Source organism: Oncorhynchus clarkii, chromosome 18 (assembly GCF_045791955.1).
Source record: "Oncorhynchus clarkii lewisi isolate Uvic-CL-2024 chromosome 18, UVic_Ocla_1.0, whole genome shotgun sequence".
In the NCBI taxonomy this organism is placed as follows: domain Eukaryota; kingdom Metazoa; phylum Chordata; class Actinopteri; order Salmoniformes; family Salmonidae; genus Oncorhynchus; species Oncorhynchus clarkii.
This window is the reverse complement of record NC_092164.1, coordinates 38,093,831-38,113,484: the sequence shown is the minus strand read 5'-3', so window position 1 is coordinate 38,113,484 and position 19,654 is coordinate 38,093,831. Positions and strand designations below refer to the sequence as shown.

The 19,654-nt window shown below is 42.3% G+C and overlaps 1 protein-coding gene across 1 annotated transcript; it reads left to right on the top strand.

Annotated features, from left to right (window-relative positions):
* Positions 1-4,982: 4,982 nt before the first annotated feature.
* LOC139373461 (triosephosphate isomerase A-like) lies at positions 4,983-18,980 on the top strand. The gene is made up of 6 exons (XM_071113996.1): positions 4,983-5,223; positions 12,167-12,290; positions 15,179-15,396; positions 15,914-15,999; positions 17,864-17,951; positions 18,315-18,980. Exons 1-6 carry the CDS (start codon positions 4,983-4,985, stop codon positions 18,431-18,433), a joined length of 876 nt encoding a protein of 291 aa, XP_070970097.1. The 3' UTR covers positions 18,434-18,980.
* The last annotated feature ends 674 nt before the right edge of the window (positions 18,981-19,654 follow it).

Here is a 19,654-nt window from a genome sequence, read left to right as displayed (position 1 = left end):
ACTTTAAACAACACTTTTTATGGATATCTTTAAGAAATGGCTTTCTTCTTGCCACTCTTCCATAAAGGCCAGATTTGTGCAATATACGACTGATTGTTGTCCTATGGACAGAGTCTCCCACCTCAGCTGTAGATCTCTGCAGTTCATCCAGAGTGATCATGGGCCTCTTGGCTGCATCTCTGATCAGTCTTCTCCTTGTATGAGCTGAAAGTTTAGAGGGACGGCCAGGTCTTGGTAGATTTGCAGTGGTCTGATACTCCTTCCATTTCAATATTATCGCTTGCACAGTGGTCCTTGGGATGTTTAAAGCTTGGGAAATCTTTTTGTATCCAAATCCGGCTTTAAACTTCTTCACAACAGTATCTCGGACCTGCATGGTGTGTTCCTTGTTCTTCATGATGCTCTCTGTGCTTTTAACGGACCTCTGAGACTATCACAGTACAGGTGCCTTTATACGGAGACTTGATTACACACAGGTGGATTGTATTTATCATCATTAGTCATTTAGGTCAACATTGGATCATTCAGAGATCCTCACTGAACTTCTGGAGAGAGTTTGCTGCACTGAAAGTAAAGGGGCTGAATAATTTTGCACGCCCAATTTTTCAGTTTTTGATTTGTTAAAAAAGTTTGAAATATCCAATAAATTTCGTTCCACTTCATGATTGTGTCCCACTTGTTGTTGATTCTTCACAAAAAAATACAGTTTTATATCTTTATGTTTGAAGCCTGAAATGTGGCAAAAGGTCGCAAAGTTCAAGGGGGTCGAATACTTTCGCAAGGCACTGTATGTGTCCCACAGGAATATGACTATCGCCATTTTGGACCTATGATGACACATGCTAACCAGCAGCACCCTCCTACTTTGCCCCAAAATGGCTGCAATCACCAGGCAAATCCATGATGTAAAAACAAAATGCAACGCCTGTATTATACTTCAGGGAAAAAGAGTTGTTGAGGTGTTACATATCAGATACCAATACATTCCCTCCCAACTGCATTTTGTAGCACATTTACACATCTGCAGTATCTCTGTAAAAAAAAATGGATTGCTTGTTGAAAAACCTTTCTAATAAACATTGACTTCTGCATTAACACCATGTCTGTGTATGTGTGCTTTGACAGTCAACCATTTAGAAAGAAGTTTGTCTCAAAGTTTGTCATCTGCAAACCTCTTGCTGAAGGACTTATTGTAAAAAAAAAACGTGCCCGGGGCATTAATCGAGTCCCATCACTGTCCTCCAAGAGTTGCTGAAATGTCTCTTGACTAAAGTCTGGTTTATTGCAAGGTATATGTAGAGCAGGGTTTCCGTTATGTAAATGTGGCATGGGACATTTGACCGGCAGCATTTCAATTTACCGGACCCATGTGCATTTGGTGCGTAACGTGATTAGTGTGTCCACCCACGGTGCTCAGAATGACAGAAATCACATTTAGATTATGATAATCACTCTTAACAGAACAGCCAAGTCGAGGATGCAACGACGAGTGTCCTTACCGTGAACTTTGAAGATGTTAGAATCAGTGGAGGCGCCTCAGAGGAGGAAGGGGAGGACCATCCTAATCATTAAATTTCATAAAAATGTTAAAACATTTCAAAAGTTATTATTTTTTAGATAAAACTATTCTATATGATGCGTTGTGTTTTGAAGTCCACAAGTGAAGGGAAAAGGTGAGAGGAAGAGAGCGCAGAGATGCGAGAAGGAATACAATGTGGCTGCTATGAAAGTGAACTGTGTTTTTGCGTGTATTCATTCTGCCGATTCTGTTGAAAAACGTTTCTAAAATGGAAGCAAACGGAATGAAACGGGGATAAACATACCTGCATTTGTCCAATAGAAACTCTCATTTGCTACTGTTGGACTAATGATTACGCCCTAGATCAGCTAGATGCAGGCAAGAGTGTGCAAGGAGGTATTGAATGTGTCACTGTCTGTCCATGTGTCACTGTCACCTCCAATTTTTCTCTCGACCTGTGTGCACCTACATTGTAAACGTTCATTCATAGGCTAGGTTGTAGCTACCTCATGATGGGTATAGGGAAAATTAGAGTATCATGTAGTAGCCTAAACCTATCCATGTTACATTGAGCTGGGTGAATGGAATATGAATGACAGTCATCCGATATACTGTAATAGAAATAAGGCCATGCTCATTAAAAAAAAATGTCCTCCCTCATCTTAAACAGCACTGACCGCCACTGGTTAGAGTAACTTTTCCTCAGCCAACAAGAGGATTGAAGAAAAGCATTGTGTGAGTTTGAAGTTTGGGGAAGCACATTTTCACCTTAAAAATGCACCTTTATAATAGAGCATTCCATGGATTTTGCATTTGCAAACATGTGTAAAATAGCCTACTATTCGTAATGTAATGAGTAGATTGGATAATCATAATTGAACAATATAACTCAATCACTGTTCACAAAAAAAGACTGTGCAATGCATGGCTGAGCTTGTATAGTGTAGAGACCTGGGCTATCGGCTCTATCAGATACTTTTCTTCTTTCTTTGCATGTGGAAAAACACATTTCACGCAATTCTACTGCACTTTATATGACTGGAGAATATTTTTTGAATAGTACAATTACAGGGTGGCCCACTCTGTTAACACTGACAAAGGTCAATGAAAACGTTGTTGTCCGTATAATAGGCCTGTGAGAAGGGGAGACAAATATAATATGACGTCCATCTTTCCAAATACAAACTTTTAACTGGCACTGAACCAACAATGATAATGAGTGAATATGCACAGTGCCCACTCACCAGACCACCGGGTGTGAGCCAGGTGCCCCGGTCTGGCTCCCAAAACAAAAGTGATGTAGTTTAAGCACGTGAAGTAATGAGCAGGGTTCTGTGTTTTCATGTCCAAAAGTGATTGATTTGGATAAAAGCACTTTATCTGCCTTCCCAATAAAAACGAGTTTGTGCGTTTCTGAACAGTGCAACATACTGCATTGTTGACTATATGACCGAGCAGGGAGCGCCTCCCTCACCGCTTTCGCCCGGTCATGTGACTGGCCATAGGCCAGTTCAACTTTGGGCAGCTTAATCGAATTCCCTCACTGTTGTCGTAAGAGTCGAATAGGGTGGTTGCTTAGAGAAAAGACAGGAGGAGATCTACTATTGGAGGTATTCATGTTATTGTGGAGAATTGAGAGACTGGGTGTAGTAGTGAAATTCTTCTGGATCCCAGAACATTCGGGTGTGGAAGGGAATGAAATTGTAGACCAGTTAGTCAAAAGAGCTTTGAGTCGAGATATAATTGTTCCACTGGGTAGAGGTGAGGTGAAATCAAATCCAAATCAAATTTTATTGGTCACATACACGTGTTTAGCAGATGTTATTGCGGGTGTAGCGAAATGCTTGTGTTTCTAGCTCTAACAGTGCAGTAATATCTAACAATTAATATCTAACAATTTCACAACAATACACACAAATCCAAAGTAAAGGAATGGAATTAAGAATATTATCAGGTAAGACGCAGATGCAGACGTCGAATGAATGCAGACGTTTTGTTCACGTCGAATGAACAATAGTTTAACGTTCCAACAGGAGCAGGCAATAGACAGGTCAAGACAGGCAGGGGTCAGTAAACCAACAGTGGGGCAATGGTACTGGGTGGGGCAACGGTACTGGGCGGCAGGCAGGCTCAGGGTCAGGGTAATCCGGGGGGGGGGGGGGGGGGGGGCAAAGGTACAGATCGGCAGGCAGGCTCAGGCAGAGTGGTCAGGCAGGCGGGCTCGGAGTCAGGACAGGCAAGTGTCATACCAGGCGGTGATGCAACCGGTCAGGATGCTCTCGATGGTGCAGCTGTAGAACTTTTTGAGGATCTGGGGACCCATACCAAATCTTTTCAGTCTCCTGAGGGGAAAAGGTGTTGTCATGCCCTCTTCACGACTGTCTTGTTGTGTTTGGACCAGAATAGTTTGTTGGTGATGTGGACTCCAAGGAACTTGAAACTCTCGACCCGCTCCATTACAGCCCCGTCGATGTTAATGGGTGCCTGTTAGGCCTGCCTTTTCCTGTAGCCCGCGATCAGCTCCTTTGTCTTGCTCACATTGAGGGAGAGGTTGTTGTCCTGGCACCACACTGCCAGGCCTCTGACCTCCTGTTGAAGAGAGGGAAAGATTGAACTGTAGGGTCATTGAGGTTGGACAAGGTTGGACAGGGGTTGGAAATTATTTGGGGGATGGGGGATGGGGGAGGGTCTATTAGAAGTCAGTAGGACTCTTTTTTATTTTCTCAGAAGTACTGAGTTAGAAGTGTTGTCAACCGTGATTGACCACACACTCCAGCACATTAGGTGGCACCTTTGACGTTTGTTTGCAAAGCCCCATTATATCATAGAATAAGAAGAAGAAAAAGAAGAAGAAGAAGACGGGGGTAGGGGTGCTCATGTTGCTAGGGTTCCAAAGTGTCCGGTGCGAGTGAGGAAGGTTGAAGTGGCCAGAGTCAGAGTAGTGCAGAGGATGTTGATTGCTGATGCAATGAAGAAAGTAGAGCAGGATGGGTCAAGGGTGAGGGATCCTATTGAGTAGTAGATTTGAGGGATAGGGTAACGAGTGAGTTATGCTTCAGTAAAGTTGGCTTCTTAGCGTTCATAGCAATCACAGAGAAAATATGTTGTGGTGGCAGCTGCAGTATATGAGATTTGACATCAGAAGAGTTACAAGGTGTGTTGAGGGGTAGTTTCCCATCCTCCCAGCCCGTTGGCATGGTGCAGAAGCAGATAGTGTAAAAGTAATGGAATGGGGGTGGTGGGTTTTAGTGTAGGTGGTAGCTGCAGTGAAATAGGCTACCTGTTTACATGTGAGTATTTTATTGCAGAAGAGGCGATTTGTATTTTTATGAAATAGTGTTATTTAGGTGTAGGGTTAGTTGTTGGTGCAAGTTTTTCCTTTTAGGGACAGGAATAATTAAATTAATTTGACTTGCGTCACACTTTGGTACAGTAGGTGGCGGTGTATGCACCTTTAAATTGGATGCGATCCGCAAACCAATCCCAAAGAAGAAGAAAAAGACAGCTTCTGTTTGCCCGCTGTTCGTATCAAAAGCATCACCTCCTAGGCCCGTGTCATCGTTTTTCTAGTATCATCTACCGCCCAGCCATCATGTCGTCCAGAACATTTTTCGTAGGAGGAAACTGGAAGATGAACGGTGACAAGAAAAGCCTGGGCGACCTCATAACGACCCTGAACACCGCAAGCCTCCACGATGAAACCGGTATACAATGTTTTTTTTGTCTCAAAGTATCTTGTCTATAATTAACCGTAATATGTTGTTTACAGTTCATTCTGACTGATACCAATATCCAATACTTGCATGTAAAGAGTAAATGTGAAATATTTTTTTAACACTATGCGTCAAACGACACCATAACATTGTAGTTTCGTGACATGCATCTTTTGACCGCTCCATCCATGCAGGGTTGTTGGCCTAGCGCAAGCTGTGCTCATTGGACTGAGCATAGTTTATCATATCTGAGTGCATCGATGACACCTGGGCTTTGAATCCCAATAAGCCTGCTTGTCTGCAATGCCTTTTGACTTGAGAGTGAATGGCTGAACATGGTCCTGAGTCAATTTTACCACAGTCCTAATCATCTGTCACTTGCAAAGAAACCTTATGCTTGGCCAGTGTTTATGGGATAGGCCAGGGTTCCCCAACTGGTGGGCCAAATTTGGCCCGTGGGTGGTTTTTCATGTGTCCCCATGTTTTCAGATTTTTTTTTTTTTTATGTCATTGTTGGACATGAAGACTAAAATCTAGAGGTTGACCGATTATGATTTTAATGCTGATACCGGTTTATTGAGGACCAAAAAAAGCCGGTACCGATTTAATCTGACTGTTTTTATATATATATTTGTAATAATGACAATTACAACGATACTGAATGAACAAGGAACACTTTAAAAAAAAAACTTAATATAATACATAAATCAAATCTATTTAGTCTCAAATAAATAAGGAAACATGTTCAATTTGTTTTAAATAATGCAAAAACAGTGTTGAAGAAGAAAGTAAAAGTGCAATATGTGCCATGTAAAAAAGCTAACGTTTAAGTTCCTTGCTCAGAATGTGAGAGCATATGAAAGCTGGTGGTTCAATATTCCCAGTTAAGAAGTTTTAGGTTGAAGTTATTAAAATAATTATGACGTGTCGACTATTTCTGTCTATACCATTTGTATTTCATATACCTTTGACTATTGGATGTTCTTATAGGCACTTTAGTATTGCCAGCCTAATCTCTGGAGTTAATATGCTTGAAGTCATAAACAGAGCTGTGCCTCAAGCATTGCTAAACGCTGCTGGCAAACGCAGTAAAGTGCTGTTTGAATGAATGCTTATGAGCCTGCTGCTGCTGCCTATCACTGCTCAGACTGCTATCACATATCAAATCATATACTTAATTATAATATAATAAACACAGAAATACGAGCCTTAGGTCATTAATATGGTCAAATCCGGAAACTATAATTTCGAAAACAAAACGTTTATTCTTTCAGTGAAATACGGAAACGTTCCGTATCTTATCGAACGGGTGGCAACCCTAAGTCTAAATATTGCTGTTACATTGCACAACCTTCAATGTTATGTCATAATTATGTAAAAATCTGGCAAATTAATTACGGTCTTTGTTAGGAAGAAATGGTCGCATATACCCTGACTCTGCTTGCACTGAATGCAAGAGAAGAGACACAATTTCCCTAGTTAATATTGCCTGCTAACATGAATTTCTTAAGGTTTAAAAAAAAACATACTTCTGTGTATTGATTTTAAGAAAGGCATTGATGTTTATGGTTAGGTACATTTGTGCAATGATGGTGCTTTTTTTGCAAATGCGCTTTTGTTAAATCATCACCCGTACAGAAGTGTCCGTACAGAATATACAGCCTCTGCAGAAGTCAGGGCTTTCATACTACTTAAAAAAAAAAAAAAAACTTAACTAGGCAGGTCAGTTAAGAACAAATTCTTATTTACAATGACGGCCTACCAAAAGGCCTCTTTTTTTGTCCTATATTTTTTATTTAAAACGCATCACGACAAGAGATAATGCAACACTACATAAAGAGAGACATTAGACCGCAACATAGCATGGCAGAAACACATGACAACACAGCATGGTAGCAGCACAACATGACAACATGGTAGCAGCACAACATGGTAGCAGCACAACATGGTAGCAGCACAAAACAGACATTGTTGGGCACAGACAAAGGGCAAGAAGGTAGAGACAAAAGTACATCATGCAAAGCAGCCACAACTGTCAGTAAGAGTGTCCAAGATTGGGTCTTTGAATGAAGAGATTGAGATAAAACTGGCCCGTTTGAGTGTTTGTTGCAGCTTGTTCCGGCCACTAGCTGCAGCGAACTGAATAGACAAGCAACCCCGGGATGTGGGTGCTTTGGGGACCTTTTAACAGAATGTGACTGGCAGAACAGAAGCACCCACATCCCGGGGTTGCTTGTCTATGTGGAGGATGAGGGCTGCGGTAGATATCTCAGATAGGGGGGGAGTGAGGCCTAAGAGGGTTTTATAAATAAGCAACAACCAGTTGGTCTTGTGACGGGTATACAGAGATGACCAGTTTACAGAAGCGTATAGAGTGCAGTGATGTGTCCTATAAGGAGCATTGGTGGCAAATCTGATTGCCAAATGGTAAAGAACATCTAGAGCACCCTTACCTGCCGATCTACAAATTACGTCTCCATAATCTAGCATGGGTAGGATGGTCATCTGAATCAGGGTTAGTTTTGCAGCTGGGGTTAAAGAGAAGCGATTACGATAGAAGAAACATAGTCTAGATTGAACTTTAGGCTGCAGCTTTGATATGTGCTGAGAGAAGGACAGTGCACCGTGTAGCCATACTCCCAAGTATTTGTATGAGGTGACTACCTCAAGCTCTAAACCCTCAGAGGTAGTAATAACACCTGCGGGGAGAGAGGGGCATCCTTCTTACCAAACCACATGACCTTTGTTTTGGAGGTGTTCAGAACAAGGTTAAGGGCAGAGAAACTTGTTGGACACGAAGAAAGCTTTGCAGAGCTGTGAAAGAAGTTGTCAAAGTGAGTTTGTGTTTATACAGGACCTCCCGCCCCCACCTACCGTCAACCAGTCATGTCAATGCGGAGGTATAAGGTGCCCTCCACATAGTCAAAACATTTGGGAAGCGCACTGCGATGTGGTACGGAGCTCCGTTTGGCCTCCGGAGGCTCTGCGATTGCATTTCCGGGGCAAGCATGAATTGGCTTTTACAGTGCCTCTCAACTGATGACTATGTGGGCGATGAAACTATGGAAAGCCCTTCATTTCCAAGCGAAGTGGGCGGAGGACTGTTTGGGCGATGCGAGCATGGGCAAGGGACGTGAACTGGGTTGGACCAAAGTTGGGGAAAGCTGAACTTTATACAAATACTTTGTGACATCACTGGGGTTGCACATTTTGGGGAATATTCAGAGGTGGAGACTTTCCATGGTAATAAATGCAAATGAATACCATTTTAAATGTAGATTTATTTTGCATTGGATATATTTACCATATCATAAAGAGACAGAAACATAAACCTTTTACCTTAAGTAGACATAATTGTAAATGTTTAAATCCTTCCAATATAAATAACAATTTAGTTACGAATTGAACTTTAATTAAATGAGTTGACTCTTCACATGGGATGATTTCACTGAACAACAAAAGAAAGGGAATATTGAATGATCCCCAATGATCCAACGCATCTCCCAAAAACGTTTTCAACATGCATCTATAAAATGATAGTCTAGAAACTAAAGCTTTGGTTATCTTCCTCTCAGGCTTCCATGTCTTCTCCCTGGACCTCCTCAATGTCTACCTCTTGAACATCAGACTCTAAGGCCTCATCTTCACTGTCACTTTCTTTTTCATACATTTTTCAACCCTTGTATTGGTCAGCCTGTTGCATGCTTTGGTGTGTGTGTTCCCAAATAAGGACCAGTTAGTTGCACTCTGAGGTGGCTGATATTGGTGGGATTTGGAGGATTATGGAGGCAACAGGAGAAAGAGCCGAAGATTCACAAAGTCCCTTCCACCAGGTGGCTGATGAGATATGTTGGCACGACTGCCATATTGCATCTCTATCCCAAAGCCCTTGGTTGGAAGTGTACTTCGCCGACTGCCAAGAAACTTGCCCTCTTCCAGGCCAAGGTGGCGAGACACGGTAGTGATGACACCATAGGTCTTGTTTATCCATGCACCAGACAGGATGCTCTTGCCAGCATTCTTGGGGTCCAACATGTACGCTGCGGTGTGTATGGACTTCAGGCAGAAGTCTTCACACTTTTTGATGCATTTCAGAACTGCAGTTTTTGCAATAGTCTGCTTTCTCAATGATTTGCTTGACCTTCACTTGAACTCTGCATCCAGCAAAATACTATATAAAGCATGTCTGATTGGAGGGGTGCATCCTGGGCGAAGAACATTAAGAAATCTCTTCCAATACACATTGCCTGTGAGCATCAGAGGTCAAGCAGTTGCATACACAGCTTGAGCAAGACATTCATTAGTATTTATCTGACTACATTCCTCCATTGAGTCAAAAAAAACCTTCTGATTTCAGGAGGACCATGAGCTGTTGCTATCGATAAGGTGTATGATTAATAATTTTCACCTCGAATAGAAGTAGAGGGACTTTTGTCAAAGGTTACTTGTTGTGAGCGCTGAAGGAACTTTATACACTTGGCCAGATGATTCTGCATCTTTGTTGCATTCTTCACATATGATTTGGCACAGTATTTGCAAATGTACACAACTTTTTCTTCTACATTGGCTGCAGTAAAATGTCTCCCCACATCAGATAGTGCCCGTGGAATTTTCCTGTAAACATTAGAAAAAAAAGTTTAAACATTTACACAATTCTGTGTACAGATAAATAGTTAAGCAGTTAGATTAAACAACTCCTTTGTAAGATAAATGTTTTAAAATGAAACATGTATGGAAACAGGTGAATTTACACTCCTCGGTTAGCAGGCTCAAGCAAGCTGAAACCAACATGGTAGCAAAAATTAACTAGCAGAAATTGTTAACAAGTTAGAAATTATTTAAACACACTTTTCTGTAGGCTACTATTTAAAAATATCATAAAATACACTGCTCAAAAAAATAAAGGGAACACTAAAATAACACATCCTAGACCTGAATGAATGAAATATTCTTATTAAATACTTTTTTCTTTACATAGTTGAATGTGCTGACAACAAAATCACACAAAAATTATCAATGGAAATCAAATTTATCAACCCATGGAGGTCTGGATTTGGAGTCACACTCAAACTTAAAGTGGAAAACCACACTACAGACTGATCCAACTTTGATGTAATGTCCTTAAAACAAGTCAAAATGAGGCTCAGTAGTGTGTGTGGCCTCCACGTGCCTGTATGACCTCCCTACAACGCCTGGGCATGCTCCTGATGAGGTGGCGGATGGTCTCCTGAGGGTCTCCTCCCAGACCTGGACTAAAGCATCATCCAACTCCTGGACAGTCTGTGGTGCAACGTGGCGTTGGTGGATGGAGCGAGACATGATGTCCCAGATGTGCTCAATTGGATTCAGGTCTGGGGAACGGGCAGTCCATAGCATCAATGCCTTCCTCTTGCAGGAACTGCTGACACACTCCAGCCACATGAGGTCTAGCATTGTCTTGCATTAGGAGGAACCCAGGGCCAACTGCACCAGCATATGGTCTCACAAGGGGTCTGAGGATCTCATCTCGGTACCTAATGGCAGTCAGGCTACCTCTGGCGAGCACATGGAGGGCTGTGCGGCCCCCCAAAGAAATGCCACCCCACACCATGACTGACCCACCGCCAAACCGGTCATGCTGGAGGATGTTGCAGGCAGCAGAACGTTCTCCACGGCGTCTCCAGACTGTCACGTCTGTCACATGTACTCAGTGTTAACCTGCTTTCATCTGTGAAGAGCCAGTGGCGAATTTGCCAATCTTGGTGTTCTCTGGCAAATGCCAAACGTCCTGCACGGTGTTGGGCTGTAAGCACAACTCCCACCTGTGGACGTCGGGCCCTCATACCACCCTCATGGAGTCTGTTTCTGACCGTTTGAGCAGACACATGCACATTTGTGGCCTACTGGAGGTCATTTTGCAAGGCTCTGGCAGTACTCCTCCTGCTCTTCCTTGCACAAAGGCGGAGGTAGCGGTCCTGCTGCTGGGTTGTTGCCCTCCTACAGCCTCCTCCACGTCTCCTGATGTACTGGCCTGTCTCCTGGTAGCGCCTCCATGCTCTGGACACTACGCTGACAGACACAGCAAACCTTCTTGCGACAGCTCACATTGATGTGCCATCCTGGATGAGCTGCACTACCTGAGCCACTTTTGTGGGTTGAAGACTCCGTCTCATGCTACCACTAGAGTGAAGGCACCGCCAGCATTCAAAAGTGACCAAAACATCAGCCAGGAAGCATAGGAACTGAGAAGTGGCCTGTGGTCCCCACCTGCAGAACCACTCCTTTATTGGGGGTGTCTTGCTATTTGCCTATAATTTCCACCTGTTGTCTATTCCATTTGCACAACAGATTGTGAAATTTATTGCCAATCAGTGTTGCTTCCTAAGTGGACAGTTTGATTTTACAGAAGTGTGATCGACTTGGAGTTACATTGTGTTGTTTAAGTGTTCCCTTTATTTTTCTGAGCAGTGTATATTCACCCCACCCAGTATTGTAATCAAAACTTACCAGAAACCATGTGGTCCTTGGCTCAGACAGTGTAGTAGTGTGGGCTCAATAGCATCTCATTAGTGTGCAAGATTTTGAGAATCAGCTGTACATGTGATGGAAGAATGCACTGCACATGTGATGGAAGAATGCACTGTGCATGCAGAGGGTTGCAATTCCATTTAATTGGGGATAGTTTAACCAAAATATACCACAAGACCTAGAATTGCTTTAAGTGTATCCCATAAAAAGGGTTCACTGTTATAAGCAAACTTCTTTTATGAATTTAAGCAAAATACCCGGGCTTAACTTCCCATGGAAAAATTCCAGAAATATACCGGAGAGTTTCCGACCCTTTGCAACCCTAGATGTGACTATTCTGATGTTCTCCGAACTCCTCCTACTGTCTCCCTCTCTTGTCTCCTCACCCCCACCTTTGTCTCCCTCTCCCTCTTATACACTCACACAGAGGTGGTGTGTGGCGCTCCCACCGTCTACCTCGACTTTGCCCGCTCGAACCTGGATGCCAGGATCGGTGTGGCTGCACAGAACTGCTACAAAGTCGCCAAGGGGGCTTTCACTGGCGAGATCAGGTAAGGCTCCACACTTGCGTATGACGACACGTCTTCCACTTTGAGACAGAATCTGTGACAGAACTTGTTAAAGATGGCCTCCTTATTGGGCGATTTATTTATTTTTTGGTTCTCAGATTGTTCCTGTAAAAGGAACTTCATTGGGAAGAAGGATGTTGAACATGTTTTTTTAATTTGTATTAAAAAAAAAATGATCATAATGAAATTGGCCTATTTAGACCTAACCATAAGATCCTATGTTCTGTGGACCGTACATGATACAGACAACATCTTGGCGTTATTATATTCCTTGTAGTTTTAGACAGATGGAGTATGTCTAGATTCAAAAATACATATTTTCATATTAATATTTTTAATGTTGGATAAATTCATCTCAAAATGTCCCTTTCTGTGTGTTTTTTTTTTTTTTGGTTTACATTTTGGTTTTAACAATATTCTTCAAACACGTCATATTTCCACAGTGGGCTCTCTGGTACTTTCTAATGATATGACACATTTTATACATAGACATTGACATTATAGGTCGTTAACCACTAGCGCCGACTGTCGGCTAAACAGCCGATTACTCATTTTCACCCAGCTACTTTTCCCACCAGAGATGCGTTTCCATCAAACAGACTTGTTGCGGATAAAAGGCTGTGTGTGAACACGTAGTGCACATAAACATTTTGGCCGTTGGGAAAAATACCAGTTAAATGGGTTTCCGTGGCATTTTCAACTCTAACCGATGGTTTCGTCACAACAGATGTTGCGTTATGTAGCGAATGTGCCCACTCTGGTCTTGATATGTGCTCTCTCGCCAACAGCTGGCCGATACAGTGAGGGAAGGCTACTCTACATGATGACATTTAATTATGGATATGAGCGAGATCATTTTTATTTGTCAAATGCCAGCCAAGCATGGATCATCATGTCACCAGAATAAGACCCTGTATATTTATTGGAAAGGAGCATCATGCTCATCACCGTTCACTTTCACCACGCTGTGAAGTTGATCACAACTTATTTCATCTGTAACCTAATAAACGTTGTTTTTTTCCTGAGTCCTAGTGGGAGGAGCTCTTGACTCTTAAGTTTACTTCGACATGATGGTTTTTACATCAATATTTGCGCAAAAAGGCATATCCACCTCCATTTCTCGCTCGTTTTATTTGACAGAAACAAGATCCCACCATGTCTGTTGGCATTTCTAAAATTGTAACGGCATTTCATGTTTCCATCTGCCCAGTCGTGACTTTTTTTCCCATGCGTCAGGTAATTAATCCGCATGAAATGGTTTGCCTGCAACCTGTTTAGTGAATTTGAGGGCTCTACAGTGCGACCATTATACTCACACTATTAAAAATATATGTGTGCGAACTGAAGAAGTAAAGTATGAGCACATGTGATAGTTATGATTTCATAACAACATAGTATTTCTGCCGTTTGTTTCATAAGTGGTAGCTAATCTCACACAGAACCATAGAAATAAGATTGGTTTCTTATTTCTATGCCAGGAACTACGTAGGGTCCCATATATCCCACCTGGCGTGCAGCAACAGTGCCTGGGGTGCTGTGCACACTGAGTGAAGTTGGTTGAATTTACCCAAAAGTCTACTAAAGTGACTTTGTCCTTGTTGCTTGGCTATTTACATTATTTTGTTCATACACTAGGTTGTTATTCATAATTTGAAGAGCAGACATTGTGGCTATTCATATTTTGCAGTAAAACTGTAAATAAGACAATCTCAAGAGTAGACAGGTTAAAGGTGCAATATGTAGAAATCGATCTGGCATTTTCTGGCTGCTAGAATCCAAATAGTTTGCCTAATTTCAGTTTGTGACAAAAACAAGCTCTCATTATGCAGAGAATCATTGTACCATCTAAACCGCTGTGAAATATATTTTCCATAACCCAAAATATTGTATTTTCAGTTTGAAGCTGGTGTACAAAACCGCAAGTTAAAGACGCAAAAACTTACGAACGGGAAGCATGGAAAAGGCGCACTTAGAACACATCTACCGCTTCTTAGATTTGCTTTCAATGCAAATGACAGATTTACATTTCTATGTGAATTTGGTCTGGTTGCCAAAAAAGTGACATACTGCAGCTTTAAATGTTTAATGTGCTTTTACTTAGAAAATAATCCTGATCATATAGGCCTAGGCAATATCCAAAATAACTACAAACACACTGAATTCATACATTTCCTGTAATTTAAATGGTAAAGTCATGTCCTTCTACACACAATGCCACAACTGTTTCCAATCTGGATGGTACATTTGATAATGTATTCAATTTTGCAGTGTTTTTCAGATGGAATCGAGGCATTAGAATGTACCAGAGGCCACCAAAATATAGGTCATTTGGCCCGGGAAGGCCTGGCTCACTACTTTTTATTTTGGGCTGGCTACGCCTGGTGCTAGTGAAACTCGTTTCACAGCCCTCCTTTAGGGTTGCACATTCAGCAAGTCACCAGCAGAGGGAGTTACCTTTTTGAATCCATTTTCCCATTCACTGTGTTGATGGTGCACATAACATTGATCATACCTTCAGACTTAGCAGAGAGCCCGCACTGGAAATGGGATGTACCTGTAGAGTGTATTGTTCCAAACAATACCTTTTAAAATTAACACAATCAAAACGGGTAGTTGACAATTCTCACATTGAATAAATGAATGTGAAAATGTAATTTCAGAATAAAAAATGGCCACTTTCATCATGATTTTAAAAAAAAAATACAAATGGTTTGATACAAATGTAATAAAGCATTTCAAACATCCTTCCTCCCAATGACGTTTGTGAGAATTGCCAGAAAAATATGAGATACCAAAAATGTATTTTGCGCTATTTTCAATTAAATCTACTATTAGTGGATGTATTGAGTCTCCCTCTCTCGCTTCCTCAGCCCTGCGATGATAAAGGACTGTGGCGTGGAGTGGGTGATTCTGGGCCACTCGGAGAGGCGTCATGTGTTCGGGGAGAGCGACGAGCTGATTGGTCAGAAGGTGGCCCACGCCCTGGAGAGTGACCTGGGGGTGATCGCCTGCATCGGAGAGAAGCTGGAGGAGAGGGAGGCTGGAACCACAGAGGAGGTGGTGTACGCCCAGACCCAGGCCATCGCAGGTAACAGCTGGGATCGAACCCTGGGTCTGATGTGCGTCACAAGACTGTGTTAGTCCTGTGACTAACACCGTAATCTTTCTTGTGATACACCACACCAGCACATGATGTACAGTACATACCCATTGTTTTCTCCACTGAATCATTCTGTGGGATTTATTTTATTTTTAATGTCCATGAAAGCTCAATTGTATCTCTTCTACCCACTCTAGATTCAGTTAGCCAGCTCCGCATAGCACTGTTGCACACCTTCCAATTTTTTTTTTCAAAACCTTCCAATTTCGGTTTAAGTGGAAAATGTTAGTCTCAAAGGGGAAATTTGGGGGAATTTTGTGCCTGTTATTCAGGAGGTAGTCAAAGGGGTTGGCAGTAGTTCACTTAAACGGTGGTGTTGCATGAATGGAACCCTTGCCTGAGACCTAAAAATTGGTTTACCTACCTTGCCTTATCATTATCTTACCTTACCATTATCTACATACAGTGCCGTCCATTATCTTGATAATAAGCTGTTGTGTTGTAGACAACGTGAAGGACTGGAGCAAAGTGGTGCTGGCTTATGAGCCTGTGTGGGCCATCGGTACCGGCAAGACGGCCTCACCCGAGCAGGTACGACTCATCACCGTTTCTTAACAATATTGACTTATTTACATACATTGTGCATACTTTATTATGTTTTTTAATAATTACAAGCTGCTCTGTGGGGGAATGCATATTGGTTTTACCCTCCCCACTCAGACCACTCCCAGACAGTCCTAGAAAAATTATTGCTTGAGGAATTGCTCTTTGCTATGAAGATGTTTTAATTTTAAAAAATAATAAAAACGATCACAGTAAAGTACTTAATTGTTAACCAGGAATGATTTGATATTGAGATGGCTGCATTGGACCTTTTTAATCTTTAATTATCCAGGCTAGTCTCAGAGAATCTGTTTTTCAAGAGCCCTGGTCCAAGAGAGATCTGGTTCAAGTATATCTACACATAATACCCCATAATGACAAAGCGAAAATAGGTTTTTAGAAATGTTTGCACATTTATAATATATTTTTTTTTTACACAACTCAACACATTTACATAAGTATTCACACACTTCACTCAGTACTCTGTTGAAGCACCTTTGGCAGCGTTTACAGCCTTGAGTCTTCTTGGGTATGACATAACAAGCTTGGCACATCTGTATTTGGGGAGGTTCTCTCTTATCTGCAGATCCTCTCAAGCTCTGTCAGGTTGGATGGGGAGTGTTGCTGCACAGCTATTTTCAGGTCTCTCCAGAGATGATCGATTGGGTTCAAGTCTGGGCTATGGCTTGGCCACTCAAGGACATTGAGACTCGTCCCAAAGCCACTCATGCGTTGCCTTGGCTGTGTGCTTAGGGTCGTTGATCTGTTGGAAGGTGAACCTTGACCCCAATCTGAGCTCCTGAGTGCTCTGGAGCAGGTTCTCTCTGTACGTTGCTCTGTTCATATTTCCCTCGATCCTGACTAGTCTCCCAGTCCCTGCTGCTGAAAAACATCTCCACCGCATGATGCTGCCATCACCATGTTTCACCGTAGGGATGGTGCCAGGTTTCCTCCAAACGTGATGCTTGGCATTCAGGACAGTTGAATCTTGATTTCATCAGACGAGAGAATCTTGTTTCTCATTGTCTGAGAGTCCTTTAGGTGCCTTTTTGCAAACTAAGCGGGCTGTTATGTGCCTTTTACAGAGGAGTGGCTTCCGTCTGGCCACTCTACCATTAAGGCATGATTGGTGGTGTGCTGCCGAGATGGTTGTCCTTCTGGAAGGTTCTCATGTCCACAGAGGAACTCTGGAGCTCTGTCAGAGTGACAAAGGTCGTGACCAAGGCTCTTCTCCCCCGATTGCTCAGTTTGGCCGGGCGGCCAGCTCTAGGAAGAGTCTTGGTGGTTCCAAACTTCTTCCATTTAAGAATGTTGATGGCCACTGTGTTCTTGGGGACCTTCAATACTGCATTCATTTTTTTGGTACCCTTCCCCAGATCGGTGCCTCGACACAATCCTGTCTCGGAGCTCTACAGACAATTCCTTCGACCTCATGGCTTGGTTTTTGCTCTGACATGGACTGTCAACTGTGGGACTTTTATATAGACAGGTGTGTGTCTTTCCAAATCATGTCCAATCAATTGAATTTACCACAGGTGGACTCCAATCAAGTTGTAGAAACATCTCAAGGATGATCAATAGAAACGGGACGCACCTGAGCTTAATTTCAAGTCTCATAGCAAAGGGTCTGAATACTTATGTAAATAGGTTATTTGTTTTTTATGTTTAATAAATGTTGCTTTTGCTTTGTCATTGAGGTATTGTGTGTAGATTGATGAGGAAAAACATGTCATAGATTTTAGAATAAGAATGTAACGTAACAAAATGTGGAAAAAGTCCAGGGGTCTGAATACTTTCCAAAAACACTGTAAATTTGTGTGTGTGTGTGTGTGTACTTCTCGTCTCGCCCCAGGCCCAGGAGGTGCATGAGAAACTGAGGGAGTGGATCAGGGCCAACGTCTCTGAGGCCGTGGCCGACTCCGTCCGCATCATCTACGGAGGTCAGTAGGGGACACCCTGAACCCAGCGCTGGGAACCTTATCTTATCAGAGGGTCTTTTCCATTCTCTACAAGGCTGCTGATAGCTAAGAGACAATCCCCAGAGACACTGTTCCTAATGGAAATGTAAACAAGTATGTATTAGGCTGAGTAGAGTTGGGGCCAGTTAACACTGACAATAAAATGCAGTTTAGAGCATGTATAACATTACTTTGGTAGGTATGTACATTGGTATCTTGAGAATGATATTAATTGGTGTTCCTAAACCTTTGATATGCAAGAATTATCAGTTTTTTATAATATATGTGCAGACACATGCTTGTGAAGTTATTTTGTTTAACCAAAGTCCCTCCCTTCTCCTCCAGGCTCAGTTACAGGGGCCAACTGCAAAGAGCTGGGCTCCCAAAATGACGTGGACGGCTTCCTGGTTGGCGGAGCCTCCCTCAAGCCAGAGTTTGTTGACATCATCAACGCGCGTGCCTAGAGCGCATAAGAGCAACCTAACCTGCTGCTAGTAGTGTCCTGTGACTGTCCCTCTTCCCAGAGTCTCTGTGTGACAATGTCTTACCTGTGTTTTTGTGTCTGTCAACAAGGGACTATTTGACTCACTTTGTACTACACTGTAGTTTAGGGGCCCGCCACAGTAAAAGTCTCCATTGGTTGATGCAGATGGTATTCTATGTGTTGAGGGTGGGACTTTTTACATTGGAACGGCCCTTTGGATGCAAGTTCCTAACAACTGCTATATCAGTATACATTCTAAAATATATTTTTCTGATATATTAATAAGCACTGCACTTGATGTTCCACACTGGATATGTGTTCACTCACAACTGTAGAGGGACCAGTACTTAGTGTATTGCTAGTGACTGTAACTTAGAAGCCCAGTCATGCACGCGCTTGGTTTAGTCCTGCCCTTTCTCTCCTATTGGTTGAAGCACATGTCAATAACTTTTTCCAGCAAAAGACTGTCAAGACAAACCCACAAGGCTGAAGACTACTTGAATAAATGGTTTAGTCTGTGCTGTGAACTTGCCTGTGTTCTCCCTCCTTTGAGTCTGTCTTCCGTTTCTGTGGATTTTTGTCATGTTGTCGACCTTGAGGCATTGCATAATTTATTAGAGCCAACTGAAGTCTCTCCAGTTACTGCATGACTCTAGTAGAAATGACTCCTTCCATCCACCAAAAGCACACTGGATAATACTTTCTTATAAACAAAACGATTGAAAAGGAAAAGGTGGAACAATCACTCACTATTAAGATGTATTTCTGTTGTTTAAACAATTTAAAAGCTTGATGTTTCAGCCATCAATGGCCTCCAGAACCTTTACAATGATTGCGTTTTGTCTGCACCTCTACTCACCTGGTTGAGCACTCTCTACTTCTTTCCATTCTAAACAATCAGGATTTTAATGTTTCCCCTGTTCATTTATCAGCAGTGTGCTGCATTTAAGATCAGAGTAACAAGTTAAATATCTTCCTCAGAGAAACCTCCAAGGTAACTAGCAAGTTGTCTTGTAATCCTGAAAGTGTATTCAACCGAATTTTAAAGGGATACTTTGAGAATTTTGTCGACTTCCCCAAAGAGGTGAACTCGTGGATACCATTTTTATGTCTCTTTCAATCAGATTGAAGGAAGCTGCTAACTAGTGTAGCACAATTGCTAACTAGGGTTAGCGCAATGACTGGAAGTCTTTGGGGAACC